The sequence below is a fragment of the Balaenoptera musculus genome, chromosome 15 (assembly GCF_009873245.2).
Source record: "Balaenoptera musculus isolate JJ_BM4_2016_0621 chromosome 15, mBalMus1.pri.v3, whole genome shotgun sequence".
Taxonomy (NCBI): domain Eukaryota; kingdom Metazoa; phylum Chordata; class Mammalia; order Artiodactyla; family Balaenopteridae; genus Balaenoptera; species Balaenoptera musculus.
In genome coordinates this window covers 26,447,218-26,469,215 of record NC_045799.1, presented here as the reverse complement: position 1 = coordinate 26,469,215, position 21,998 = coordinate 26,447,218, and the positions used below count along the sequence as shown (strand labels likewise).

The following is a 21,998-nucleotide window of genomic DNA, read 5'->3' as shown; positions in this document are numbered from 1 at the left end:
GGAACCTCGGTGGGAGAGGAGAGTCTTGAAGGGCAGTAGGAATGCGCTATTGGTTTTTAAGTGAAACTTGACATTTAAAAAAAGTTAAAAAAAAACCTAAAATGAGGCTCTCTGGGCAGCTCCATGGACCCACACTGGCCTCTGGGAATTGTGACAAATGCTGGCCATGCACTCTTGTGTCTGTGCCAGCAAAGGGCAGGCCCTTCTGGGGGAGAGCCCCTCTCTGCAGAGCCTCCCCTGAGCCTCCAGCACGCCCACCTCCTCCCCTACCTTTGGGCTCCAGGCCGTTGGAATTAAAGTGCATCCTCTTCTGACACTCTGTGCAGCTCATCAGGAACCGGGTCACAGCCTCTCGCGGAAGGAAGGCATAGGTCTCGGCGATCTGGGGGAGAGAGGAGGTTTGCTGTTACATGGATCCATGGGGAGGCGGCTTGGTCACCGGTTCACCAAGGCCTGTGCTTTGGTGGCAGGCACTTTGCCCTTGCCAGGAAAGGCAGGGATTTGAGGAGCAAGGAGCAGATGTCTTAGAGTCTCAGCCATGGAAATGAGTCAGTACTTTTGCAGAATACCAGCAGTTTTAAAATTTTAAATTAAAGAAGCTTAAAAACTGAAAAACCAAAACATTGAAACATCATCTAGTCTTTAACCTATGTTCTCATAAGTTGGGAATATTCCTCTCAACATATCATTGCTACTACTGAAAAATGACTTGATAAACATTGGTCTAGGGTAGGATGAGACAACTTCCACAATTAGAGATGAAGAAACTGAGCCTCGCTTATAAATCTACCGGCTCCGGGCCTATAAACGGAACCCAAAGCTCTACAGGCTATTCCTTGATCTACTCACAGATCAAGAGAGCTGTGAAAGGCTAATGCCAAGGGGTCCGATTTTTCAAATTGGACAGACTCTTAGGGACCCCCATGTTCCAGGTGAGTTTATGAGGCCCAGAGAGGTGAACCAATTCGCGCAAGGTCACACAGCTCCTTACAGCAATGCCAGACTAGAACCCAAGCTCCAGGTCACGCCCCATAGCTGTCTCCAGGGGGCCTCCCCTAACTAGGGAGAAAGAGTAAGCAGTGTGGGAGGGAAGGTGAAAGAGATGGGAGGCGACACAAGAAAGAGACAGGGTGGGGGAGTGGGGAAGAGCGGGGTGTGGGCCCAGAAGCTCAGTCTTCTCCTCTTGCTTTGGGTTTTGGGAAACCCACTGGTCCTGGTTTGGCTGCCTGAGGGGGCCAGAGGGACCTCTTGGACCCGGGTTTCCTGGCTGAGGCTGCTGGCTGCCCAGTTGCTGGCTTTCACGTTTCCCAGAGCCCAGGCCCTCCCGCTCCTCTCCACTAAGGGGCAGCACCACCCTAGCATTCCGCCGTTCTCGCCGCAGCCCAGCCGGGAAAGTTGGCCAAGGGTGCTGGTCAGCCCACAGCAGGAGGGGCTGCTCTCCAAGACGCACCTGGTCTGCTCCTGCGGGGTGGACACGTGCCCAGCCCCATCTCTGTGGTGGCTAGGAAGCAGGGCAGGGTGAGGCAGAGTGGATGGGGTTGGGGGGTTGCCAGGCCCCCCCCCACCCCCGCCTGCGGCCAGGCCCTCAGAGGACCGGCTTCGGCTGTGCTGCCTGCGGAGCTCCAGGGGCCACTCCTGCCTGGTGGCCGGCTACAAACGCAGAGTTAATTTTGGTGACACAATTGTTATTTCTCAGCTGATTTGGTGCTCTGCGGAGCAGGCAGGCTCCTTGATGAGTTATCTCCCTTCCAAATTCCCTGTCTGATTGCCTTCCTCTGGAGGTCAGGGACAAGGGCAAACCCCTGCTCTCTGACTGGAGCCGGTGGATGGGAGGGCGTGAGGGCCGAGGCACGGGGGCTCTCCTGCCACACACGCGGACACCTTCATCCCCAGCCAGGGGCTGCCTGGCAGTCTTAGGGGTGGCAGGTCCTTCTTGGGCCTGCGGGGTTGGGAGGGATGGGTCCTGCTGAGGGGCTGACAGCTGCAGGAGTAAACGGGCAAGAGGGGAGGATGCCTGCTGTGCCAAGCAGAGGGCCAAGGCTCAGTTGGGCCAACAGATGACCTCCTAGGTGCCCGAGGTGTGGCATCTCTGGTCAGGCCTCAGAAGAGCTGAGGTGAGGACGTGGAGGAGGAGGGTTGCAGTCTGCTGGGAGAGGAAGGTTGACACCATGGGGAAAGAAGCCCTACTTTACTACCCGGAGCTCACCGGCCGCTGGGCAGAGACAGAGTTTCTGCAGGGCTCAGGGAGAGCCTTCCTGGGTGGGCTGCTCTGCTGAGGGCTGCCTGTGGCATAGGCAGAGGCCCTGCTTGCCACCTGGCCCACTGCGGGTACAGGGACAGTTACGAGAGAGCGTCCTGCCCAGGGGCCGGAGTGGCAGCCCCAGCTCTCCCGGCCTTGGCAGGTACCCAGCAGTATACAAAGGCTGGCCGGAGTGCCACAGGGAGGTGGCGCACTGGGCACACGCCTTCTGGCCCTGGGTCCCATGGGTGGGCAGGTGGGCTGGACCAAAGGCGGGTGGGTGAGAAGTCCTTGGACCTCTCCCAGGGCCCGGGAGGGAAGCCCTGCCCTGCGTGGCTGGAATGTCTGCAGCCTCGCTAAGAGCTCCCTGGGGAGCCAGTAAAGTGCGGAGTCCAGCTTTACGCTGCTGCAGGGACCGGAATGGAGGATGATGTCTTCCCCCACTGGGGCCTTCAACCTCCTGTGGGCATCTTTTGGTTCCCGCTCCTGCCTTGTCCACATGAGAAATGGGACCTCCATTTCTGTTTGACTGCACAGATGTCCAAGGCCACAGGACCACAGGATGAGTTGAAACAAGGAGGATCATCCCAGATGATGCCCTAGTCAGTAGGATGGTGGTTTTCAGATAGTTTTAGAGCTACAGACACTGTTCTGGAAATAGACTCTTATCCTGAAGCCCAAAACATGACACAGATAAAGACAGAGCTGTTGCATTTAAGAAGGAAAGCTCCAGGACCCCTGTCCCCACCCAGCTGCCCTTGGAGGCCCTGGACTGTCTGTTGCCTTGCTCTCAGGCCTCTTGCCTGGACATTGAGACCCATACATGAATCTGCCTTATACGTTTTTCTTAGTAGTAAAAACTGAGTGAGATTTCGTTGGCAGGGAGAGCAGAAGCTATTTGCAGAGTTGCTGACTTGCAAGGCCCCATTTTCAGTCCCCAACTCAGAGGTCAACAAAGACAGATGAGGCCAATTGGGGGGATTTGCACCACTTTACAAGATCCTCCTTCTGCCCTGCGGGTGGATTAGCACGTGGTGGGCCTGGAGCAGCTGCTGACCACATCTGGCCCCAACTCCAAAGTGGTCTGGGCAGCCAGATCAGGACTCCAGAACCCGATCTAGCCTACTAGCACCCTGGGAAAAAGGGAGGAAGGAAGCAAAGGGGATCACCCTAATTCAGATGGGTGCAGACACCAGAAACGCCCCTTGAAAAAGGACCAGTCCTCTATGTGGCTTCAGGGAACTTTGTAGAACCCATACCCCTGCCTTGGCAAGACTCCCTGGGATCCTCTGGACCTCAGGTCGCGCTACGTCAGAGGCAAAGTAAGGCAGGGGCTTCTTGCCCAAGATGGGACTCCCCTGTATTGTCCGTCGTAAATGGCCATCTACCCCTGGCTCAGAGACCTCCAGTTTCAGAAAGCTCATTACCTGCCCTCTCTGATCCCTAGAAAGTTCTTTTCCCACTGAAGAATGTGCCTCCTTTAATGCCCTGAACAAGCCTGCCCATCTCCCTTCCAGTGTCCTGCTCCCTCAGGCACCCCAGGCCTGTAAGAATCCAGAAGGTCCCGGGTGTCCCCAGAGACAGCAAGGCAGTTCCAGGATTCACGTTTGGTAAAGCACACACAGGCAGATCCAAAAACCCCTCCTAAGGGCCTGATGCAAAGGCCACAGCGCCATGCTGTGCCTCTCTGCAACCATCAGCACGGAGTTTCCTTGGGTGGGTGGGGGGGTTCTCTTTCCACAGGCATGGATGGGGCTGAAGAGCTAGGCTTAGGTGGAGGAAAATGGGAGCAGGTGAAAAGAGGAGGACAAAAGCATGCAGGCACCACCCCATCCCCCCCAAAAGGAAAAGGGTGGCATGAGAAGGGTGACAGATGGAGAAGAGGGGGGAAGGGAGAGGAGGCACACAGGGGAGGAAGGGGGTACGGCGGCCCCCCTGGCCTCACACCCACTGCAGGAGGGCCTGGCCTGCTCCCTCAGCCTTGGCCCTGCTGCTGAAATTCCAGCTCTGCACGCAGCCCAGCTGGCTCGCTGCCAGTCATGTGCCAGCTCCAGGCTGGGCAGCGGGAAGTGGGGCACGCGGCGGGCATATGGACGAGAAGCCAGGAAGCGCAGAGCCAAGGGCTGGACGTCCGCTTGGCCCAGAGACGCAGAGCCTGGCGCATGCAGCCAGCCCCGCCCTCTCCGCAGCACAGAGCTCGAAGACCCCAGCCTTCATAAACACCCAGGCAGTGCCTGAGGGTGAGACTTAGGGCTGGGCACCCAGGGGACCGGGGAAATCCTGAGGTCTGGTTGGTCCAAGACTGTCTACTTCGACAAGCAAGTCAGTGGACCCCACTAGCTGGCCATAGGAGGTTTGTAGAGAGGTGGCATATGTGGTGGTCAGGGTGTGGGCTCTGGGCCAGCTGCCCGGCTCTGAACATCAGCTGGGTGACCTCAAGGCAGGTTTAATCATCTCTCTGAGCCTCGTTTTCCTCATCTGTAAAATGGGGGTAACAGCAGCACCTGCTTCATCCGTGTGATGGCTCAGAGAGCTGGTGCAGGGGACATGCTGAGTGCAGAGCCTGGCACGTGCCGGCTCCCAGCAAGGCAAATTCAATGCTGAGAAAGTGTGCGGGGTTGCATCAGTACCAAGGGGCCCACACAGGCCCCAGCTCGGGTATCCCTCCCTTCATTTATGACCCTCTGGTGGAAATACCCTCAGAACTCCCTTCCCACAAGCCGTTGCCCAACGCACAAGTGCTGAGAAACAGGACAGGTCGGGGCAGATAGTACAATCATCTCCTGCTTCCCTCAGCCCGACCCCTCATCTCTCTGAGGTCCTTGTCATGTGGGTCCATCCTTAAGACTCATTTAGGGCAAAGGCCATCTTCTGAGGACAAGGACAAACCAGATTATTGGATTTTTTTTTTTTTTAAATCAGGCCATATGGGGAAATTACAGACTTATACAGGCCACCTCCGCTGCACTCCAAGGCTATTTATAAAAGAACTTGGAGGGTTCGCATCCGCTTTGGGTGAGGTAGCCCCATCACAGAGGGGCAGGTCTCTAGGAAGCCAGAGAGAAAGTCAACACAGAGCTGACTGCCACTTCAGTGCTGTGTGACCTTAGAGTGGTAGCTTAACTCTCTGGGTCTCAGTTTCCTCAACTGTCAAATGGGCCACAGCACCTCTGTCACAGGACTGCTGTGAGGCTTGAATGAACATAAAGTGCTTGGCTTTACTGGTTTAGTGGTGGGTGCCAGACAAGTGGTTCAGAGCTGTGCATGAGCCATGGCAATGGGGGTCAATGGGGGGGCAGGACCAGAACCCAGGCAGGCCCCTCTTGCTCTGGCCACCATCCCCTCCACTGCCCCATGTGTGATGTTTCCCACCCTAGGTTGCCGCCTCTGCTCTCTTCTGCCTACCCAAAGTTTAGACTGCTAGCTCACCTGCCACCTTCTCCATGAAGTCCCCCTGGCTTATCATTGAAAGTTGGTGTCTGGAGGGGCCTTTGCTGAACGACCAGGCGTACCTGGGTTCTTGTTCCCTCGAAGCTAGTCTTGGACACATTTCTGTTTCTCGTATCTTGGTTTTGCTCTCAGCCTCCCCACCCCAAATTGAACTGTGCTTTCCTAGAGGGTGGGGCCCAGGTCCTCAGACTTCCCCTGGGGAACTTCCAGCACTGACTTCACAGGGTCGTAGGGGACTGAATGAACTCACACATAGGGAGCATTCAGGACAGGCCTGGCACACAGTAAATGCCATGGAAGCATTTGCTCTGATGATTATTATTATCTAGCCACCCCACCCCCAACTGCGGCCCCAGGCTGGGGCTGGGGGGATGGAGCGAAGCAGAAACCAGGAAGAGGAGGGCTCTCCTCCTTCCCTCATCCCTCTCCTTCCCTCCCTCTCACTCCCTTCAACCTGCTTCTCCTTTGTGCTCAGACCACAGAGCCCGCCCCCTCGCCCCGTGAGCCATCTCTGGCTGCCATGCCCTTGCCCTGTGCCCCCCTGGGTCCCCAAAGGCTGTTTCATCACGCCTCAGCTCCCTGCCCCACCCCCCTGCCCAACATGTGCGGAGCCCATGGCCTCCTGCCAAGGCCTGGGGCTGCCAGCAGAGGCAAAGAGACAGAAATCTCACCGCTCGGTAGGTTTTCTTCTGCCCAGCGTGCTTGGGGGCTTTGCCTGGCTCCGCTGAGCTCTCCACATGCATCGAGTAGATGATGTCAAAGAAATCTTCCACCACAGCGACCCGCTTCAGAGAGATGCCCTCCGGCTCCGACAGGCCATCTGCCCCCTGCGACAGGGTGGACAAGCTGTGTTAGTGTCAGGGATGATGGCAGGGTGAGAGCTGGGCCCCGTGGCTGGGCAGTGGGTCAGGGGCAGGGACACCGCTGCTCGCTGACCCCGTAAGGCCTCCGATGGTAGGTCTGGGGGGCTGGGGGACAGGAGCCTGCTGAGAGGGCCGCAGGGAGGGGGCTTCCAGAGTCAAGGGTGGCTGCTGCTACTAAATCTGCCAGAAACAATGGGCAGAGAAAAACAACACATTAAAAAACCAAGAGCCACCATGTTCACAATTTCAGACAGATTGTGCCAGACTCAGAAGGGAGCTTTCGAATCACACACTGTGCCAAGACCATCCTGGAAGTCTCTGGGGAGGGGGGCGGTGCTAAATAGATGCGGCCCCATCAAGAGCTCCCCAATTAGCAGTAACCTTTCGCTGTGGTCCTGGGCTAGGGTCCCAGGGGAACGGCTCGGATCACCTGGGTGACTCCTGCCTCGCCCTGGCCTTTCAGAAAAGCTTTTCACCGCTGCCCACCTCCCCACTCCAGCAGCTGAGCGCCAGCAACAGCACCCGGGCTCTTTGTGTGTGGAGATGTAGAGAATAACAGACACAAGGCCATGTGGAGGTGGCAAGGCCACATGAGTGGGGTGGCCGTGGACGCCCCGAGCCTCTGATTGGGCTGGCACGAGTGCTGTCAGCTGGCCCCAAAAAGGTGTGCCAGGATCTCAGGGACACTGGGCTTTCAGCCATCATCTCCCTAAGTGGAGACTTGGAGGGCTCTGGGGGTTTCAAAGAGGAAGAGCAAGTAGTGTCTAGGAGGGGGGGATGTGGGAAAAAGCAGGCAGGCTCTTCTCTAAAAGTGCTCAAAACACAAATCTCCAAGAGAATTCTTCACCAAAGGATCCCACTCAAGAATGCTGGCTCTTTGGAGGGGGAAAGGGGGTGTTCTTCTGGGGGCTCACAGCTGTCTCCCCAGCACCGAGCACAATGCCTGGCACATAGTAGGCTCAATAAACAGCTGCCGAATGACTGGGTGGTTATAAGCGGCAGCCGGGCAGGGTAGTTTAGACACACACTTCTCCAGTTTCAATGGGGCCCCATCATTTAAGTGGCTGTGTGACCCTGAGCAGGTATTTTGCTTTTCTGAGCCTCAGGCCCTTTACCTAGAAGATGGGCATAACAGAAGCACCTTTCCCATGAGCTGCAGAGAGGAGTAAATGAAATGTGTGTGTGGCACTTAGCACCAAGCCTGGCCACAGAAACTGCTGGATAAATATTGTCATTAAGAAGTGCTTTGCCAATTGCCAAGCTTCCCCCAGCCAGGACGGGGCTGAACATCGCGACAAGCCTAGGAGACCATTAGGGTCAGGACCTGCCGGTGGGATGGTGGCTGGTAAGGGTCAGAGCTGGCTCAGGACTTTGGTCTTTGTCATCCGAGGAGAATCGAGGGCACGCTGAATGGGACACTCACTCACAATACATTCTGGGCACAGGCAGGGTTTGCTTTTATCCAGCAACTTTCTCAACGTGCCATGATAGGATAGCAGGGCTATCTCTTTGCCAGTGGCCCACTTGAGAGCAGGTGGGAAAGGAAGGGCATCTGGGGCGTAGGGACCAAACCCTAGGGCTAGTGGGCAGCGTCCATGAGTGATGACCCTGGATGGTGACCTCACTGGCCCTGCACAGGCCCTCTTGCCAGTGGCTTTCTTCCAAGTCAGGATCCATTGCAATGGGGACTTCTCAGCAGGTACCTGGGTGGGTGGGTGGGTGGGTGTGTGTGTGTGTGTGTGTGTGTGTGTGTGTGTGTGTGTGTGTGTGCGCGCGCGCGCCTGTGTAGGAAGAGCAGCTTGCTGGTCCTGACTGCTTGCTGTGAGATTGTAGGCAAACTCTTCAACCTCCCTGAGCTTCACTTATGAGATGAGGTGTAAAATTCCATGACTGCTATTCTTAAACCCTCTCAGAAGTTACTGTTATCTCTGTCTTGAGGGTATCTGAAGTCCCCCTCTGAAGTCCTGGGCTCATCAGTGACTAATTCATTAGCTGACTTGTAACTACCAGCATTTTGGAGATCTTCAAATACTGCCGTGACAGAGCTGCATGGGACAAATATTATGACAGGTCAGTTACAATGCACTTCTAACCAGAGGTTCACATTGGCAAAAACAAACGAAAGAAACTTAAGAATGAAAATACAACTGGGTTTCTATTTCTTGAGCGGGGGTGGGTTCAGTTTATAAAAAGCCATTGATCTGAACACTTACAATTTGTGTACTTTTCTGTGTGTCTGTTAAACTTAATTTTTTTAAAAAAAATTTATTTATTTATTTATTTATGGCTGTGTTGGGTCTTCGTTTCTGTGCGAGGGCTTTCTCTAGTTGTGGCAAGCGGGGGCCACTCCTCATCGCGGTGCGCGGGCCTCTCACCATCGCGGCCTCTCCAGTTGCGGAGCACAGGCTCCAGACGCGCAGGCCCAGCAATTGTGGCTCACGGGCCCAGCCGCTCTACGGCATGTGGGATCCTCCCAGACCAGGGCCCGAACCCGTGCCCCCTGCATTAGCAGGCAGACTCTCAACCACTGCGCCACGAGGGAAGCCCTGTTAAACTTAATTTTTTTAATTTTTATTTATTTATTTTTGGCTGTGTTGGGTCTTCGTTTCTGTGCGAGGGCTTTCTCCAGTTGCGGCAAGCAGGGGCCCCTCCTCATCGCGGTGCGCGGGCCTCTCACTATCGCGGCCTCTCTTGTTGCGGAGCACAGGCTCCAGATGCGCAGGCTCAGTAATTATGGCTCACGGGCCCAGCCGCTCCGCGGCATGTGGGATCCTCCCAAACCAGGGCTTGAACCCGTGTCCCCTGCATTGGCAGGCGGATTCTCAACCACTGCGCCACCAGGGAAGCCCTAAACTTAATTTTAAAGTATATTTTTTAAAAGTATAATGGGGTGGGTAGTTCCAGATTTCAATAATCTGAGTCCCAGAGGCATAATGATGGGTTTCACTGCTTACAAGTGAATAGACCTCTCTGCTCATAAAATTGTTTCAGGCCAGAACACAGATACTTCTGGAAAAAGTTGATAAAATTTGATGAGAAGGAAGAGAGAGAAAGAAGACAATCTGATGAAAGATAATATTTTAGATAGGTGAGATGGAAAGTGCTCCCTAACCAGCTTGGTGATCTTGGGCAGGTCACTTCTTCACCTCTTAAAACTCAGCTTCCTGGGCTTCCCTGGTGGCGCAGTGGTTAAGAATCCACCTGCCAATGCAGGGGACATGGGTTCGAGCCCTGGTCCAGGAAGATCCCACAAGCCACGGAGCAACTAAGCCCATGCACCACAACTACTGAGCCTGCACTCTAGAGCCCACAAGCCACAACTACTGAAGCCTACATGCCACAACTACTGAAGCCTGCACACCTAGAGCCCGTGCTCCGCAACGAGAGAAGCCACCGCAGTGAGAAGCCCGCGTGCCGCAACTAAGAGTAGCCCCCGCTCACTGCAACTAGAGAAAGCCCGTGCACAGCAACGAAGACCCAATGCAGCCAAAAATAAATTAATTAATTAATTAAAAAAAAAAAACAAAATTCAGTTTCCTCTCACCTGTAAAATGAGCCTAAAAAAGTCCTAGTTGGATGTTCCAAGGCTCAGGTAAGAACGTTAAGACAGGCATCTGCCACATAGAGGCTTGTAAATGTTCATCTCTTCCCTTCAGACCCACTGCGTTTGGACATTTTGTGTTTAGGAATCTGTTCTTATCTCCTGTCCCTCTGATCCATTCAGGTTACAGAAGGGGTCCCCTGAGGTAACACCCACCATCAGAAGAGATGCAGAATCTTATGCAAAGTAACATGCTAAGGCTGTCACACAAACTTGGAATAAGCTTTCCTAAAGTCAAGGTATAACTAACCAACTCAGATTAAACAGCAAAACACATCGCCCAGTGCCTGGCCTGCCTCGGTCCTAGCCTCCCACCTCCATTCACAGGCAGACGCGGGTAACCAACAGCTTTGTACCTGGCCCAACGTGACCATAAAATTAACCCAGAGAAACTCTTCAGGGATGCTCCCTCTTTAAAAATGGATTGTGCTCTCCTGTGCTGTTCAAACCTGGGTCCTGTAATCGGTCTATCTCAACTGCAGAGATGTACATGGGAAAGGAGAGGGCCCGTAGCAACCAGAATTCAAACCACACAAGGTCTGCAGAGCCACACCTTGAACTGTCCTCTGGTGAGCTGTGGCCACCTGGACACCATGTGTACTACACCCTGACGGTGGAACACCAGGATATCTGTTTGGCCTTCAAGGAGAACCCTGGGAAGAGAACAAAGGGATCGCACGGCAGTCACGTGCTGCAGACATCTCTGCCATGCCCTGCATCCACAGAGGTAATAACCTTCATGCTAAATGCTGCAGGAGAGGCATGCCTTTCCTAGCCGAGAATCCAGACGCAGTACTACAAGGCTTGAGCTGCTAATTAGGGAGCGGACAGCACCTTCTGCATAGCCTTGGGATGCCTCTGCCAACCACCTCTGCTTTGTACCCAAGTTAGCTTAGTCTGATCCACAACCCTAAGCAAGCTGGGCCCTGGGTTGACAAAGGAAGCTCACTTCATTTACAGGCTGGATAAAGAGGGGGGCTGGAGCCTCTTGGCTATTCCCCACTTCCTGGGAACGCCAACCAGGAGTGATGGAATGGAACCCTGCAGGACCCCATGGGAAAAGCCATGAAAAACACATGGTCAGTTGTGCAGGACCGACCTCTGGGGCCTTCCTGTGTGGGGAAGAATATTGCCATGGTAACTTACTACATCCTTTTGAAACAGCTAACTCCAAAACAGCCAGCCAGACTTGGGCCAACAAAACCAGACATGGCAATAGTTGTTAAAAATTCATGGAGCGCGACTTCCCTGGTGGCGCAAAGGTTAAGAATCTGCCTGTCAATGCAGGGGATACAGGTTCGAGCCCTGGTCTGGGAAGATCCCACGTGCCGCGAAGCAACTAAGCCCGTGCGCCACAACTACTGAGCCTGCGCTCCAGAGCCCGCTCGCCTACAGCCCGTGCTCCGCGACAAGAGAAGCCACAGCAACGAGAAGTCCGCACACCGCAACGAAGAGTAGCCCCTGCTCGCCACAACTAAAGAAAGTCAGCACGCAGCAACAGACCCAACACGGCCAAAAATAAATTTAAAAAAAAAAAAATTCATGGAGCTACAAACTTTCTTGGATATTACCATCTTCCTTAAAACCAGCCCATCTGGGTTCCAAACTAAAGGCCAGGTTGCAAGTCATTGAGGAAACCACCAAATGTCTACTTAAGCAAGGTTGGTATTTCAGAATATTTATAACAATGGTTCGCAAAGTGTGGTCCCTAGGCATCACCTGGGAACTTGTTAGAAATGCAATTCTCAGGTTCCACCTCAGACCTACCAAATCTGACACTCTGAGGATTTTAATAGACCCCCCAGATGATTCTAATGCATGACAGATTTGGGGAACTGCTGATTAGAATGTCTCTGTGATTGAGACAGGGAGGTAACTAGTAAGGAAACTGGCATTGGATATGAATATAAACATGTTCTGGGACTTCCCTGGTGGTCCAGTGGTTAAGACTCCACGCTCCCAATGCAGGGGGCCCGAGTTCGATCCCTGGTCGGGGAACTAGATCCCGCATGCCACAACTAAAAATTCCACATGCCACAACAAAGACCCTGCAGGCGGCACAGCCAAATAAATAAATAAATATATTTTTTAAAAAAGAATAAACATGTTCCATGCTGCCAGGCCTAATATATTAATATTTTCTTCTCCAGTGAAGGCCCATTTTCCTAATGGTGGGAAGAAAAGAATCTTATTGGAAAACATTAGTATGAATTCAAAACACCTACCCAGAGACTTAATGTGGATTATGGATAGAAAGAGTGGGAGTGCCCAGCATCCTGACATCTGATTTTTAAGTCCTCCCTGGCAAAATTAATTAATACTTAAGCAGGTCATCCCTTGACGAGTCTTTTACTGGCTTCCTCAGTTTCCTCAAATGATCTGAATGCTCGGCACAAAGAGGACTGCTGTGCCCAGGGCTGCAAACCTAGGAGAGAGATGAGCATATCTTCCCAGGCCCCTGCCTGGGTGGCCTCGTGGGCTGTTGTTGGGAGTCATCCCTCAGGTGAGCTCCTGAATCTGATTGAGTCTTGCCTGTCTTCCCACTAAGCCAATTAAACGGACTCCTGCCCTTGATGGCAGGTGAGGTCCAATTGCTAATGGATTGCAGTTCTGTCATCTCCACTGGAACTTCAAAGTCACTTGCTGGTAACAAGTTATACACTTATCAAAGTGGGCTCACCGTTTCAGGCCACCGGGGAGCCGTTTAGCGCACCACCATCACTATAGTAGTGGCATATGCCTTCCAGCAACGAAGTGTCCATGATTAAGAGAATGAGGCTCAACAGTGGGGACATTTCTCAATTGGGTTCCTAAGGTAGAGGAAGAAACCATGCAAACAGTCCTTAGGATGAGCCCTTTTGGTGCAGCTCTCGACAAAGAGTAAAAATCAACGAGATTGGGCTTCCCTGGTGGCACAGTGGTTAAGACTCCGTCTGCCAATGCAGGAGACACGGCTTCGAGCCCTGGTCTGGGAGGATCCCACATACCGCGGAGCAGCAAAGCCCGTGTGCCACAACTACTGCGCCTGCGCTCTGGAGCCCGTGCGCCACAACTAGTGAGCCCACGTGCTGCAACCACTGAAGTCTGTGCGCCTGGAGCCTGTGCTCCGCAACGGGAGAGGCCACCCCAATGAGAAGCACACGCACCGCAACGAAGAGTAGCCCCCGCTCCCCGCAACTAGAGAAAGCCCGCGCATGGCAACAAAGACCCAACGCAGCCAAAAATAAATAAATAAATAAATTTATTAAAAAAAAAAAAATCAACGAGATTGCTGTCAGAGGAGAAAGTCAGTGAGCAGAACCTACCCCTGAGGAAACACACCTTTGGCTACCACTTGTTTGGGAGCCCAGGACTTCAGGGGGTTGATTGCACAGGCAAGTGTGAAGATGCTGCTCCATCCCATCAGGGCCAGATTACAGGCAAAAGCTACTGCAAACGCTATTAGCTGCATGTTCCTCCCAACTTCTGGAACTGTGGCTGTTCCTCCCGTGCCCCAAACCACACTTTAATACATTCAGGCAGGACCAAGGTTTTGGAAATGGGGGTAGCAGTTTTGGGGGGTTCCCACAGAGTCTCATTCCAACTACTGGTAGGGCTGAAAGAAGACCCAAGGGGAGAAGTCAGCTTCCTGCAAAGGGTCCTCAGAGGGAAAGGAAAATGATGGAGATGAAATTTAAAAAGCAAACTCAATGGAGAGAACGAAAAGAACAGAAAACCAGAATGAAGACCTTCACCCAAATATCCAGAAATTCTTTCCTCAGAATCCCCAAGAGAAGCCAGTCACAGTTTGTAAAGGGCATTCAGATGACTGAGAGGGGCCGTTACTTTAATGGGACAAGGACAGTATTTGAATTTCTCTCCATTATGAACACTACCTACTGCAGACTGGAAACCAAAACCAAAAGCAAAAAACTCCAAGTTAAAGATTCACAGCAGAATTTTCGGACCCATGGTTGCACTGAGCTCTGTAGGCCTGCATGGGGCGGAGGGATGAGACCACTCCCTCCCCATAAATAAATAAATACAAAAACAAGGCGTGGAGGACTTAATGTAGCACCTGCCTCTTCTCCACCCCTGTGCACAATCTCCAACTGTTAGTGCAGAGCCGCCACCGCATCGCACCTGCCATCTGGAACAGGCCTCATATATTCCAAGGCCTCCTTTCTGCTTCGCTGAACCTCCATCTTCTTTCAAATCACGCCGGGGACCGAAATGCACACCCCGGGGCCACAGGGCAAGGTGCTGGGGATCAGCCCCCAAACAACAGCACTACCTTTGAGGGATGCCATATCCTTCAAGCAGCTCTGAATGTTTTTCTTTTTCCTTTTTTTTTCTTTTTGGTTTTGTTAACTGTGGGATGTCTGGAAAGGGTGAACGGGGAAGGAGTGGGAAGAGAAAGGGGTGTAGTGGGCCAAAGTGTACCCCTCTTGGCAGGAGAGGGGCAATAACCCTGGTTTGAGGGAGGGAGTAGCTAAGGCACTCTCAAGCAGGATAGGGTAGGGCCTGGGGGATAGGAATTCTGGCCTGGGTGTGCCAGGAGGGCGCAGGTGCTCTAGGTGAAGTCACAGGCCTGAGGACAATGAGCCCTGACCCTGGGCCTCAGTTTCCTCTTGTGCAGAGATGACACGATATGCGCAGTGCCTTTCGCCACCTCACAGGAAGGTTGTGGGAACCCAAAGGATGCACAAATAGCCCCCACCCTGGGCGAGACATCCATAAATAACCGCGGTCACCGCTACTATGGAGGGGCGCGCTCCAGGATTCTGGGCACCCGCCTCCCTCGAGCGAGCGCCGTGGCCAAGGGCAGGGGAGTGGGGTCGCTGAGGTGGGGGTGCTAGGCGGAAGGGGGCGGCCCTGAGCCAAGCAGACCCAGCGGGCGGGTCCCTTCGGGGCCGCGGCGGGCGGCCGGGGCGCGCTAACAAGCGGGGCCCCAGGTGCGGGCCCCACCCCAGACTTGGGGGGAGGAGGAGGGGCTGGAGGGGGAGGGGAAAGGCCCGCGCTAATGACTGTTGACAGCGTGCGCTGGGACTGGCCGAGCCGCGCGCGCCACTGACAGCTGCTCCAGCGGGGAGCGGGGGGACGGGGGTGAGGCTGCTCGCGCTCCCCCCACGGCGCACGCGCGTGCGCCTCGGCGAGGAGGGGCCGGGAGGAGCGCGCGTGCCAGGCCCGGGTTCGGAGGGCCTGCTGGAGCGGCTCGCGCGGGCTCCTCGCGGGCAGGCAGGTAATGAGAGTAACCATGGCAACCCACCAGAGGAAGTGTATTCTGCAGGAGACGTTAATCCCCTCTCCCCGGAGCTGGGACAGCCTGACTTTCCATTCTCACACAGTAATTAGATACCAGCTGTCAGTGCAGGGGGGACGGCTCCGCGGCTGCAGCCCGGCTGGGGGGGCGCACAAAGGGGGCGGTGGGGGGGGAGGAACGCGGGGAGGAGGCCGTTAAAGACACAGGGACGCTTTCCGGCGGGTGGGCCAGGGCGGCGCGCCTCCCCCAGTCTCCGGCCTCGAGGCGCGCTCCCGCTCACCTGGAGACCCCGCCCGCGCGGGGCCCCGCCCACTCGACACGCACCTGCTGCGCGCGCGCGCCCGCCCGCCGGCCCCTGCGTTCCCCCTCTTTCGACCCCGCCTCCCCACTCTCCGCGCACCTGCTCCGCTCCCCGCCCTCCTGGGACGCTGCCCACCTGTCCTTTGTGCGGGGCGGTACCATTCGATCTGGCCAGCTCTCCTTCAGGGAGCGCCCGCTATGTGCCAGGCGCCGTGCCAAGCCTGATCTGTGTAATCCTCACAGACCCTCTGCGGTAGGCGCCTCTGCTGTTCCCCGCCCAGGGCGCAGCGGGGTGTGGCCATTTGCCCAGGGTCACGCAGACTTGAACTCCCATCCCGATGCCCATTTAACCACCAAGCTGCAGCGCCTCCCCATCGCGTCCACATCCGTTATAGCTCCAGGGGCCTCCCAACCGCCCAGGGAGACAAAACAATCACGCTGGTGGCTGGCATCGTGGTGCACTTAATGTGTGCCAAGCATTCACTGCCTCATTTCACTTTCCCAGCAGCCCTGGGAGGATTATTACCCCCATCTTACAGATGAGGAAACTGAGGCACAGAAAACTGAAGTGACTTGTCCACAGGCATGGAGAACAGAGTGGAAGAGCTGGATTCAAACCCAGGCGCTCAGACCCCAGGATCCATGCTGTCAGCTACCGGCACTATTAACTCCACCCCCAGGTTCCTGGTGTCTGTAATCCAGCCCAGGCCCTCTCCTTTCACCCTTCAGCCCACCCACATCCTGTCCCAGCATCAGTGAGGAGCTGCCTCTCTTAGCCATACCTGAGAAATAGAAGTTCCTAGGCCTAAAGCCACTGCCACGTCCCTAATTTCTGCCAGACCTCCCAGAAACCCTGGCTCTCAGTGAGGATAGCCACTCAGAAATCATTGTAGGCCAGCCTCCCCATTTCCCAGGTAGGGGAACCAAGACCACCAAGGTGTAAGGCTAGCCCAAGGAGGAGATGGCCTCGTGGAGCCTTTTGGGGGGAGTTCAGTCCCCGCAGGCCTAGCTATGCCTCCTGCCCCCCCACCCCACAGTCAGGTCTGGGGGGGCACGCCAAGGAGGGGCAGGAAGTGCTGAGAAGCAGAGCGGGCTCCTGTCCCCAGTGGCGGCGGGTGTCTGGGGCAGGAGGAGGCTATCTGATCCCTTCCCCACTGCCCCGGCCATGACCTCCTCCCTCCCTCCATCTCTCCCTCCTCCCTCATGGCCAGGGGAGCCAGCACCCTGGGCTGCAGCTGAGAACCCAGCGTTCCCCAACCCGGCCCACATTCCTGTGGGAGGAGGAGTGGGGGGGGGGCGTTGGGCCAAGGGCTTTAGGGACGGGGCACCCCTGGGGCTGCCCCACCCTGCCTGGGCCAAGGCCGGGCTGTCTCCAACCTCACCATTTCCTGCCTCCGCTCTCCGCATCTCTCAGTAGCAGAGCTGCCTAAATTTGGCTCCAGGAGGGAATGGGGGAGGTGGCAGCAGGCGGGTGCTGTCAGAGGCCAGGGCGCAGCTCCCTGTCTAGCCGGCTGGCATTTTTGCTGTCTGGAGGAGGGCAGGGGGGCCCAGCAGCCCTCTCCGGGAAAGGGAGATGTTCGTACCTTCTGATGTGAACTGAGTAATGTGCAAACGACATGCAAACCAAGCTTCAAATCAGCATCTCAGCCAGGGAACAGCTTGGGTGCTGCTTTTGGGATGAGAACAGAAGGACCAGTGGCCCACTCCCCAGGGCTCCAGTGGGGGCTGAGGGTGGGTACAGGGTGTCCAGGGCTGGGAGCTGGGAGACTCCGTTTCTTGCTGGGTGGAGATTCAGGGCTTTAGATCAGTGGCTGGATGCCCTGGGTCCCAGCCTGAGGGCAGGGCCATGGCTTTCTCTGCCTGCTCTGGCACAGTGCTTGGCACACCCTGTTACATGGTTAAGCACATGAGTTTGTAGCCACCCTGTCTAGGTTTGAACCTTGGGTCTCTACTGGCCAACTCGGTGAATTCATCAACAGCGTATCCAGGCAAACAACTCATGTAATTGGCATCCCTTTTAGGACTTCCCTTCCCTAGAAGGTGGGCACAGGGGCATGGCCCAAAAGAACATGGGCTTTGGAATCAGACCTGGATTCCAGGTCTGGCTTAGCCAGTGAGGCTCTGTGGGTCTCACGCCCTCCTCTGGGAAATGGGTTCAGGATCTCAAGCTCAGCTGTGATGTCCACGTGAGGGCCTGGACACTCCAGAAGTCTTCTCACCAGCGTGGTCTCACTGCTCTCTGCATTCATTCAACACTTTCTCTGCCCCGGTCCCATCTCCCCTCTCCTCTTTGCTCTCTGTCTTGGTTTTTCTCTTGTAGATTTCTTGCAGTCTCTCCCCTCCCGTTCTCTCCACTTGTCTCGGTGACCTCAGGGAAGCCACTGCCTCTCCCAGTCTCAGTCTGCACATCTGCTGCATGGGGGTAATGGGAGGTGGATGATGACCTCTGTCTGGGGTCTAGGGCCCAGGAGAAACTTGACGGGCGGCAGCACTTCATAAGGCCCATTTACATCCCAAATGACCAGGAGGGGTGGGCTATGCCCCCAGCTCTATCAGGTATGGGGTGTTGGGGCCCCACTTCTCGGTAACTCTGTTTAACCCCAGATAACTGCTCTCCTGCCCCTCGGCCAGGGCTGATATGAGCTGAATCCAACTTCCTGCCACCCAAAAGCCACTTCCTGTCAAACTCGAGCTGATACCAGAAGAACTTGTTTTCTGTGCACAGAGCAGTCCCGCTGGGGCGGCCACCCGCCTGCCCCGGGTGTGAACATTTTTTCCATCTGCAGGTCTGCCTGGTGGGGCTGGGCGGGGGAGGATGGGGACTCTGCCCTCCTCACCTCTGAACCTGCCTGTCCTGCCCCGCCATAGCCTCCAGGCCTGCCAGCCAGCCCAGGAAGGGTGCCAAGTGGCCCTTTGGGCCCAGACAGACGCGTGTAGGCAGCCATACACAGTCTGACACAGCCACACACACAGCCGGTCTGACAGTCCTCACGGCCACCAGGCGTTTGGGTGAAGGCTCTGGGAGACAAGTGTGTGACCCTGTCAGACAGCAGTCACACACACTCAGAGTCACAGACAACCGCACACGGAGACAGTACACCCAGTCTCAGTCACTCACACACATGCACACGGAGCTCCCCACACTTGCCCAGCGTCCCCCTTCCAGATGTATTCACTAATTCAACAAACACTCTCTGAGGGCCTGCTCTGTGCCAAGCCCTGGGCTAACCCAGAGTAAAAGCTATTGGAAAAGTAACACGTAAGTAGCTGACCTGTGCTGTTCCCTCAGTTTCCTTACCTGTGAAATGGGGAGAACAGCCCTGCCCCATAGGTCTGTTGGGAGGATTAATGAGCTAATTCGTGCAAGGCCCTGGTCCCCATCTGGCCCGTAGACAGCACCATCTAAGTTAGGCTATCTTAGTTAGCCAGGAGCTTCCTGTGCCCAGCTCCGCTGAGATCTTACATACCTTATCGCCCTGAGTCCTGGCCCAAGCCCCCCCCACGGCTCAGGTCCTCATTCCCATTTCCACAGATGAGGAAACTGAAGCTCAGGGAAGAGGCCCACAGGTCCTCAGGGTGCCCGCATGACCTCCTCTCCTGCCACATCACTCTGCTGCCCCAGCCTGCCTCACTACCCGCCTCGCCACACAGTCACTGTTGCCTCTGCCTGGAATGCCCTTGCCACTTGCCACCGGCTCCTTCTGACCTGCCTACTTCCCCAGCTCCCCCCCAAAGCCCAGGCAGCCCCTGTTCACTTCCCTCAGAACACTCATCACCTGTGGAGCACTGGACCCCCCACTGGCCTTTAAGGGCCAAGAGTCAGAGCCATTTTGTCCATCCTCTGGCACCTAGTAGGTGCTCAACAACTTCAGAGCTAAATGAATAAACGAAGGGGCCTGCTCCTCACAGCTACTGAGGACAGAGTCTGGAACCACGCCAGGACACCTGAAGCTGGAGCTCACTCCTGTGCTATCTTGCTTCTCACACCACCAGCACTTCATAGCGTGTCAATGAATGAATGAATGGAAGAAACCAAGATTTCGGGATCCCGGTCCAGTGCTCTCTGGGCAAAACCTCCTTCACTTCCTGGCAGCGTGGACAGGAGCCAAGCTCCAGCCGCTTCGGATGGTGGCGGGGCTGACGGGCCGCCTGAAGCCGGCTGTCAGGAGCTCGTCTGGCCACAGCCGCCAGCAGGGAAGACCAGCTGGCGGTGCAGGGTCCATCGGCCCAGGCCTGGAATCTGAGCCGCCCTGAGAGGCCCAGCTTCTCTCCAGGCCCCCACAAACTGGCCTTTGTTTCCCAGGCCGGCCAAGACCCAGCAGCCTGGGCTTTCTCTCTGCCTGCGGCACCCGCACTGAGCCGGCGGGGTAAATGGGCCAGCCTCCCCTCTGTCCGGGCCCAGGATGTCGCTTCAGGACTAAATGGAGATGTAATTTTCTATACAAATCCATGACAATTTAGATGGAGTGATTGTAATTGGCTTTTCAATGGGGGTTTTGTCCAGTGCTGGTGGCTAGAACTGGGTGGCCTGTTTGAGGCAGGCTCCATTTAAATGACAATAAAGCAATAATATTGAGGACTTGTACAGTGCCCAGAGCCCCTCGTGGGCCCAAGTGGAGCCTCATGTTTATGGATCTGGTCCTTCCCTGGGGCTGTCTGGACAACCGGGTAGTGGGGGGCACGGAGCCCGGGAGAGGGGCTATTCCAGACGTAAAGGCTCTGGGGCGGCCGGGGCGGGGTCGCATGTCCACCGGCTTCCCTGCTCCACACTCATCACACAACCACTGACTAGTGCCGCCCGAGGGCTGGCTGCTATTCCAGGTGCCGGGGGTGCCGAGAGCCAGAGAACCCTCCCGGGCAGGTCAGAGGCAGGAGGGAACAGCGGCTAGCTAGCACAACATGAGGCTGGATGGAGAGCGTGACCCAGAGCCAGATGGCATGGGTTCAGATCTTACCGCGCTCCTTACTAGCTTCCTGGGCTTTGGCAAGTTACTTAACCTCTCTGTGCCTCTGTTCCGCCAGCCATAAAATACAGTTGCAAAGTCCCTGTGAGGACGAAGCACCTGTCGAGGGCTCAGCACAGCGCCTGGCGGGCGGAAGGGGCTGTCGGTAAGTTACCGCCTTGTTTGTTAAAACTCCAGCTATGGTGTCAGACTTGCTGGGGGGTGACCGTGAGCTTGTGACTTAACCTCTTTAAACCTCCACCGGCTTCTCTTTAAGGTGGGGCTTTTAGGAGAGCCAACCCCACAGGGTGGTGGGGAGAGGATGCAGGAAGTGCTTGGCTCAGTGAACGCGAGCTCTCACTTGCAGTGATGCTTTTTGGCCTTGAGGAGCTTGCCATTCCGTGATAATTATACTGTTGGGTGTGGGAGACAGAAAGGGAAGGAGAGAAAGCTCACAGGAAGCCAGGACAGAGCTGCCTCTGCTGGCAGGGGCTGCACTGGGAGGGAATGATCTGGAGGGGCCTCGGGAACAGGGTGGGGCTGCAGGCTGTGTTAAGGAAGGAAGGCTTCACAGAGGAGGTGACATTTCGGCTGGGCCTTGAAGGATGAGTGGCGGGTTTTTGCCAACATAGGACGGATCCCAGTGCCAGGCACCGTGGCTACAGTCACAGGCAGACCCTGTAGCCCTGCCTCCTGAGCACGTGTTTCGTACCTGTGGGAGTGGCCGAGGGGAGGAGATAAAGGCAGGCGGTCAGGGAGACCCTCCTGAAGGAGAGATGCTGAGAGCATGTAGGAAGTGAAACAGCCTGTGCAAAGGCCCGCAGGTGGGAAGGCGGCTGGCGTCCTAGGCTTTGGTGAGTGGACAGTGGGGAAACTGCAAAACATGGCTGGAGGGACTGGACAGGGGCTGTGGGTTTACTCACAGTGAAATAGGCGGCCACAGAGGGATTTTAAGCAGGCGGGTGACACCATCCGCATTACATTTTTAAAGGATCCCTCCGGCTGCTTGTGGAAAATGGGCTGCAGAGAGGAAGGGGTAAGAGGGAGACCTTGGAGAAGCAGGTGAGTCACTGGAGGGAGGGAAGTGGTTGGATCCACAAAATAGCAGGCGCTCGGTAACCGTTGGCTGGATGATGGGCAAGCAGAGCATGGTGAGGGGCTGGGTGCAGCTGGCACATAAGCAGGGTTGGTGAAAGGAGTTGAGAGAAGAGAGGTGAGGGCCGCCTCCCACCTCCCCTTGCAAGGCTAAGGCTCTGGGGCTTTTTCCTGAAGGCAGCAGGGGAGCCAATATGGGTTTTTCTCCAGGCAGAGAAAGACCATGCCGCAATTTGTGCTTTGGAAAGATCATTCTGCTGCAGGG

At 55.6% G+C, this 21,998-nt stretch overlaps 1 protein-coding gene across 1 annotated transcript in view; it reads right to left on the bottom strand.

Annotated features, from left to right (window-relative positions):
* The window catches only part of NOL4L (nucleolar protein 4 like), a 125,598-nt gene that overhangs the window by 67,377 nt on the left and 36,223 nt on the right, over nt 1-21,998 (bottom strand). Inside the window, exons 2-3 of the mRNA XM_036827112.1 lie at nt 6,361-6,516; nt 271-382 (exon numbers count right to left, since the gene is read on the bottom strand). Of these exons, the coding sequence (XP_036683007.1) occupies nt 271-382; nt 6,361-6,516 (268 nt within the window). The remainder of the gene's footprint in view (nt 1-270; nt 383-6,360; nt 6,517-21,998) is intronic.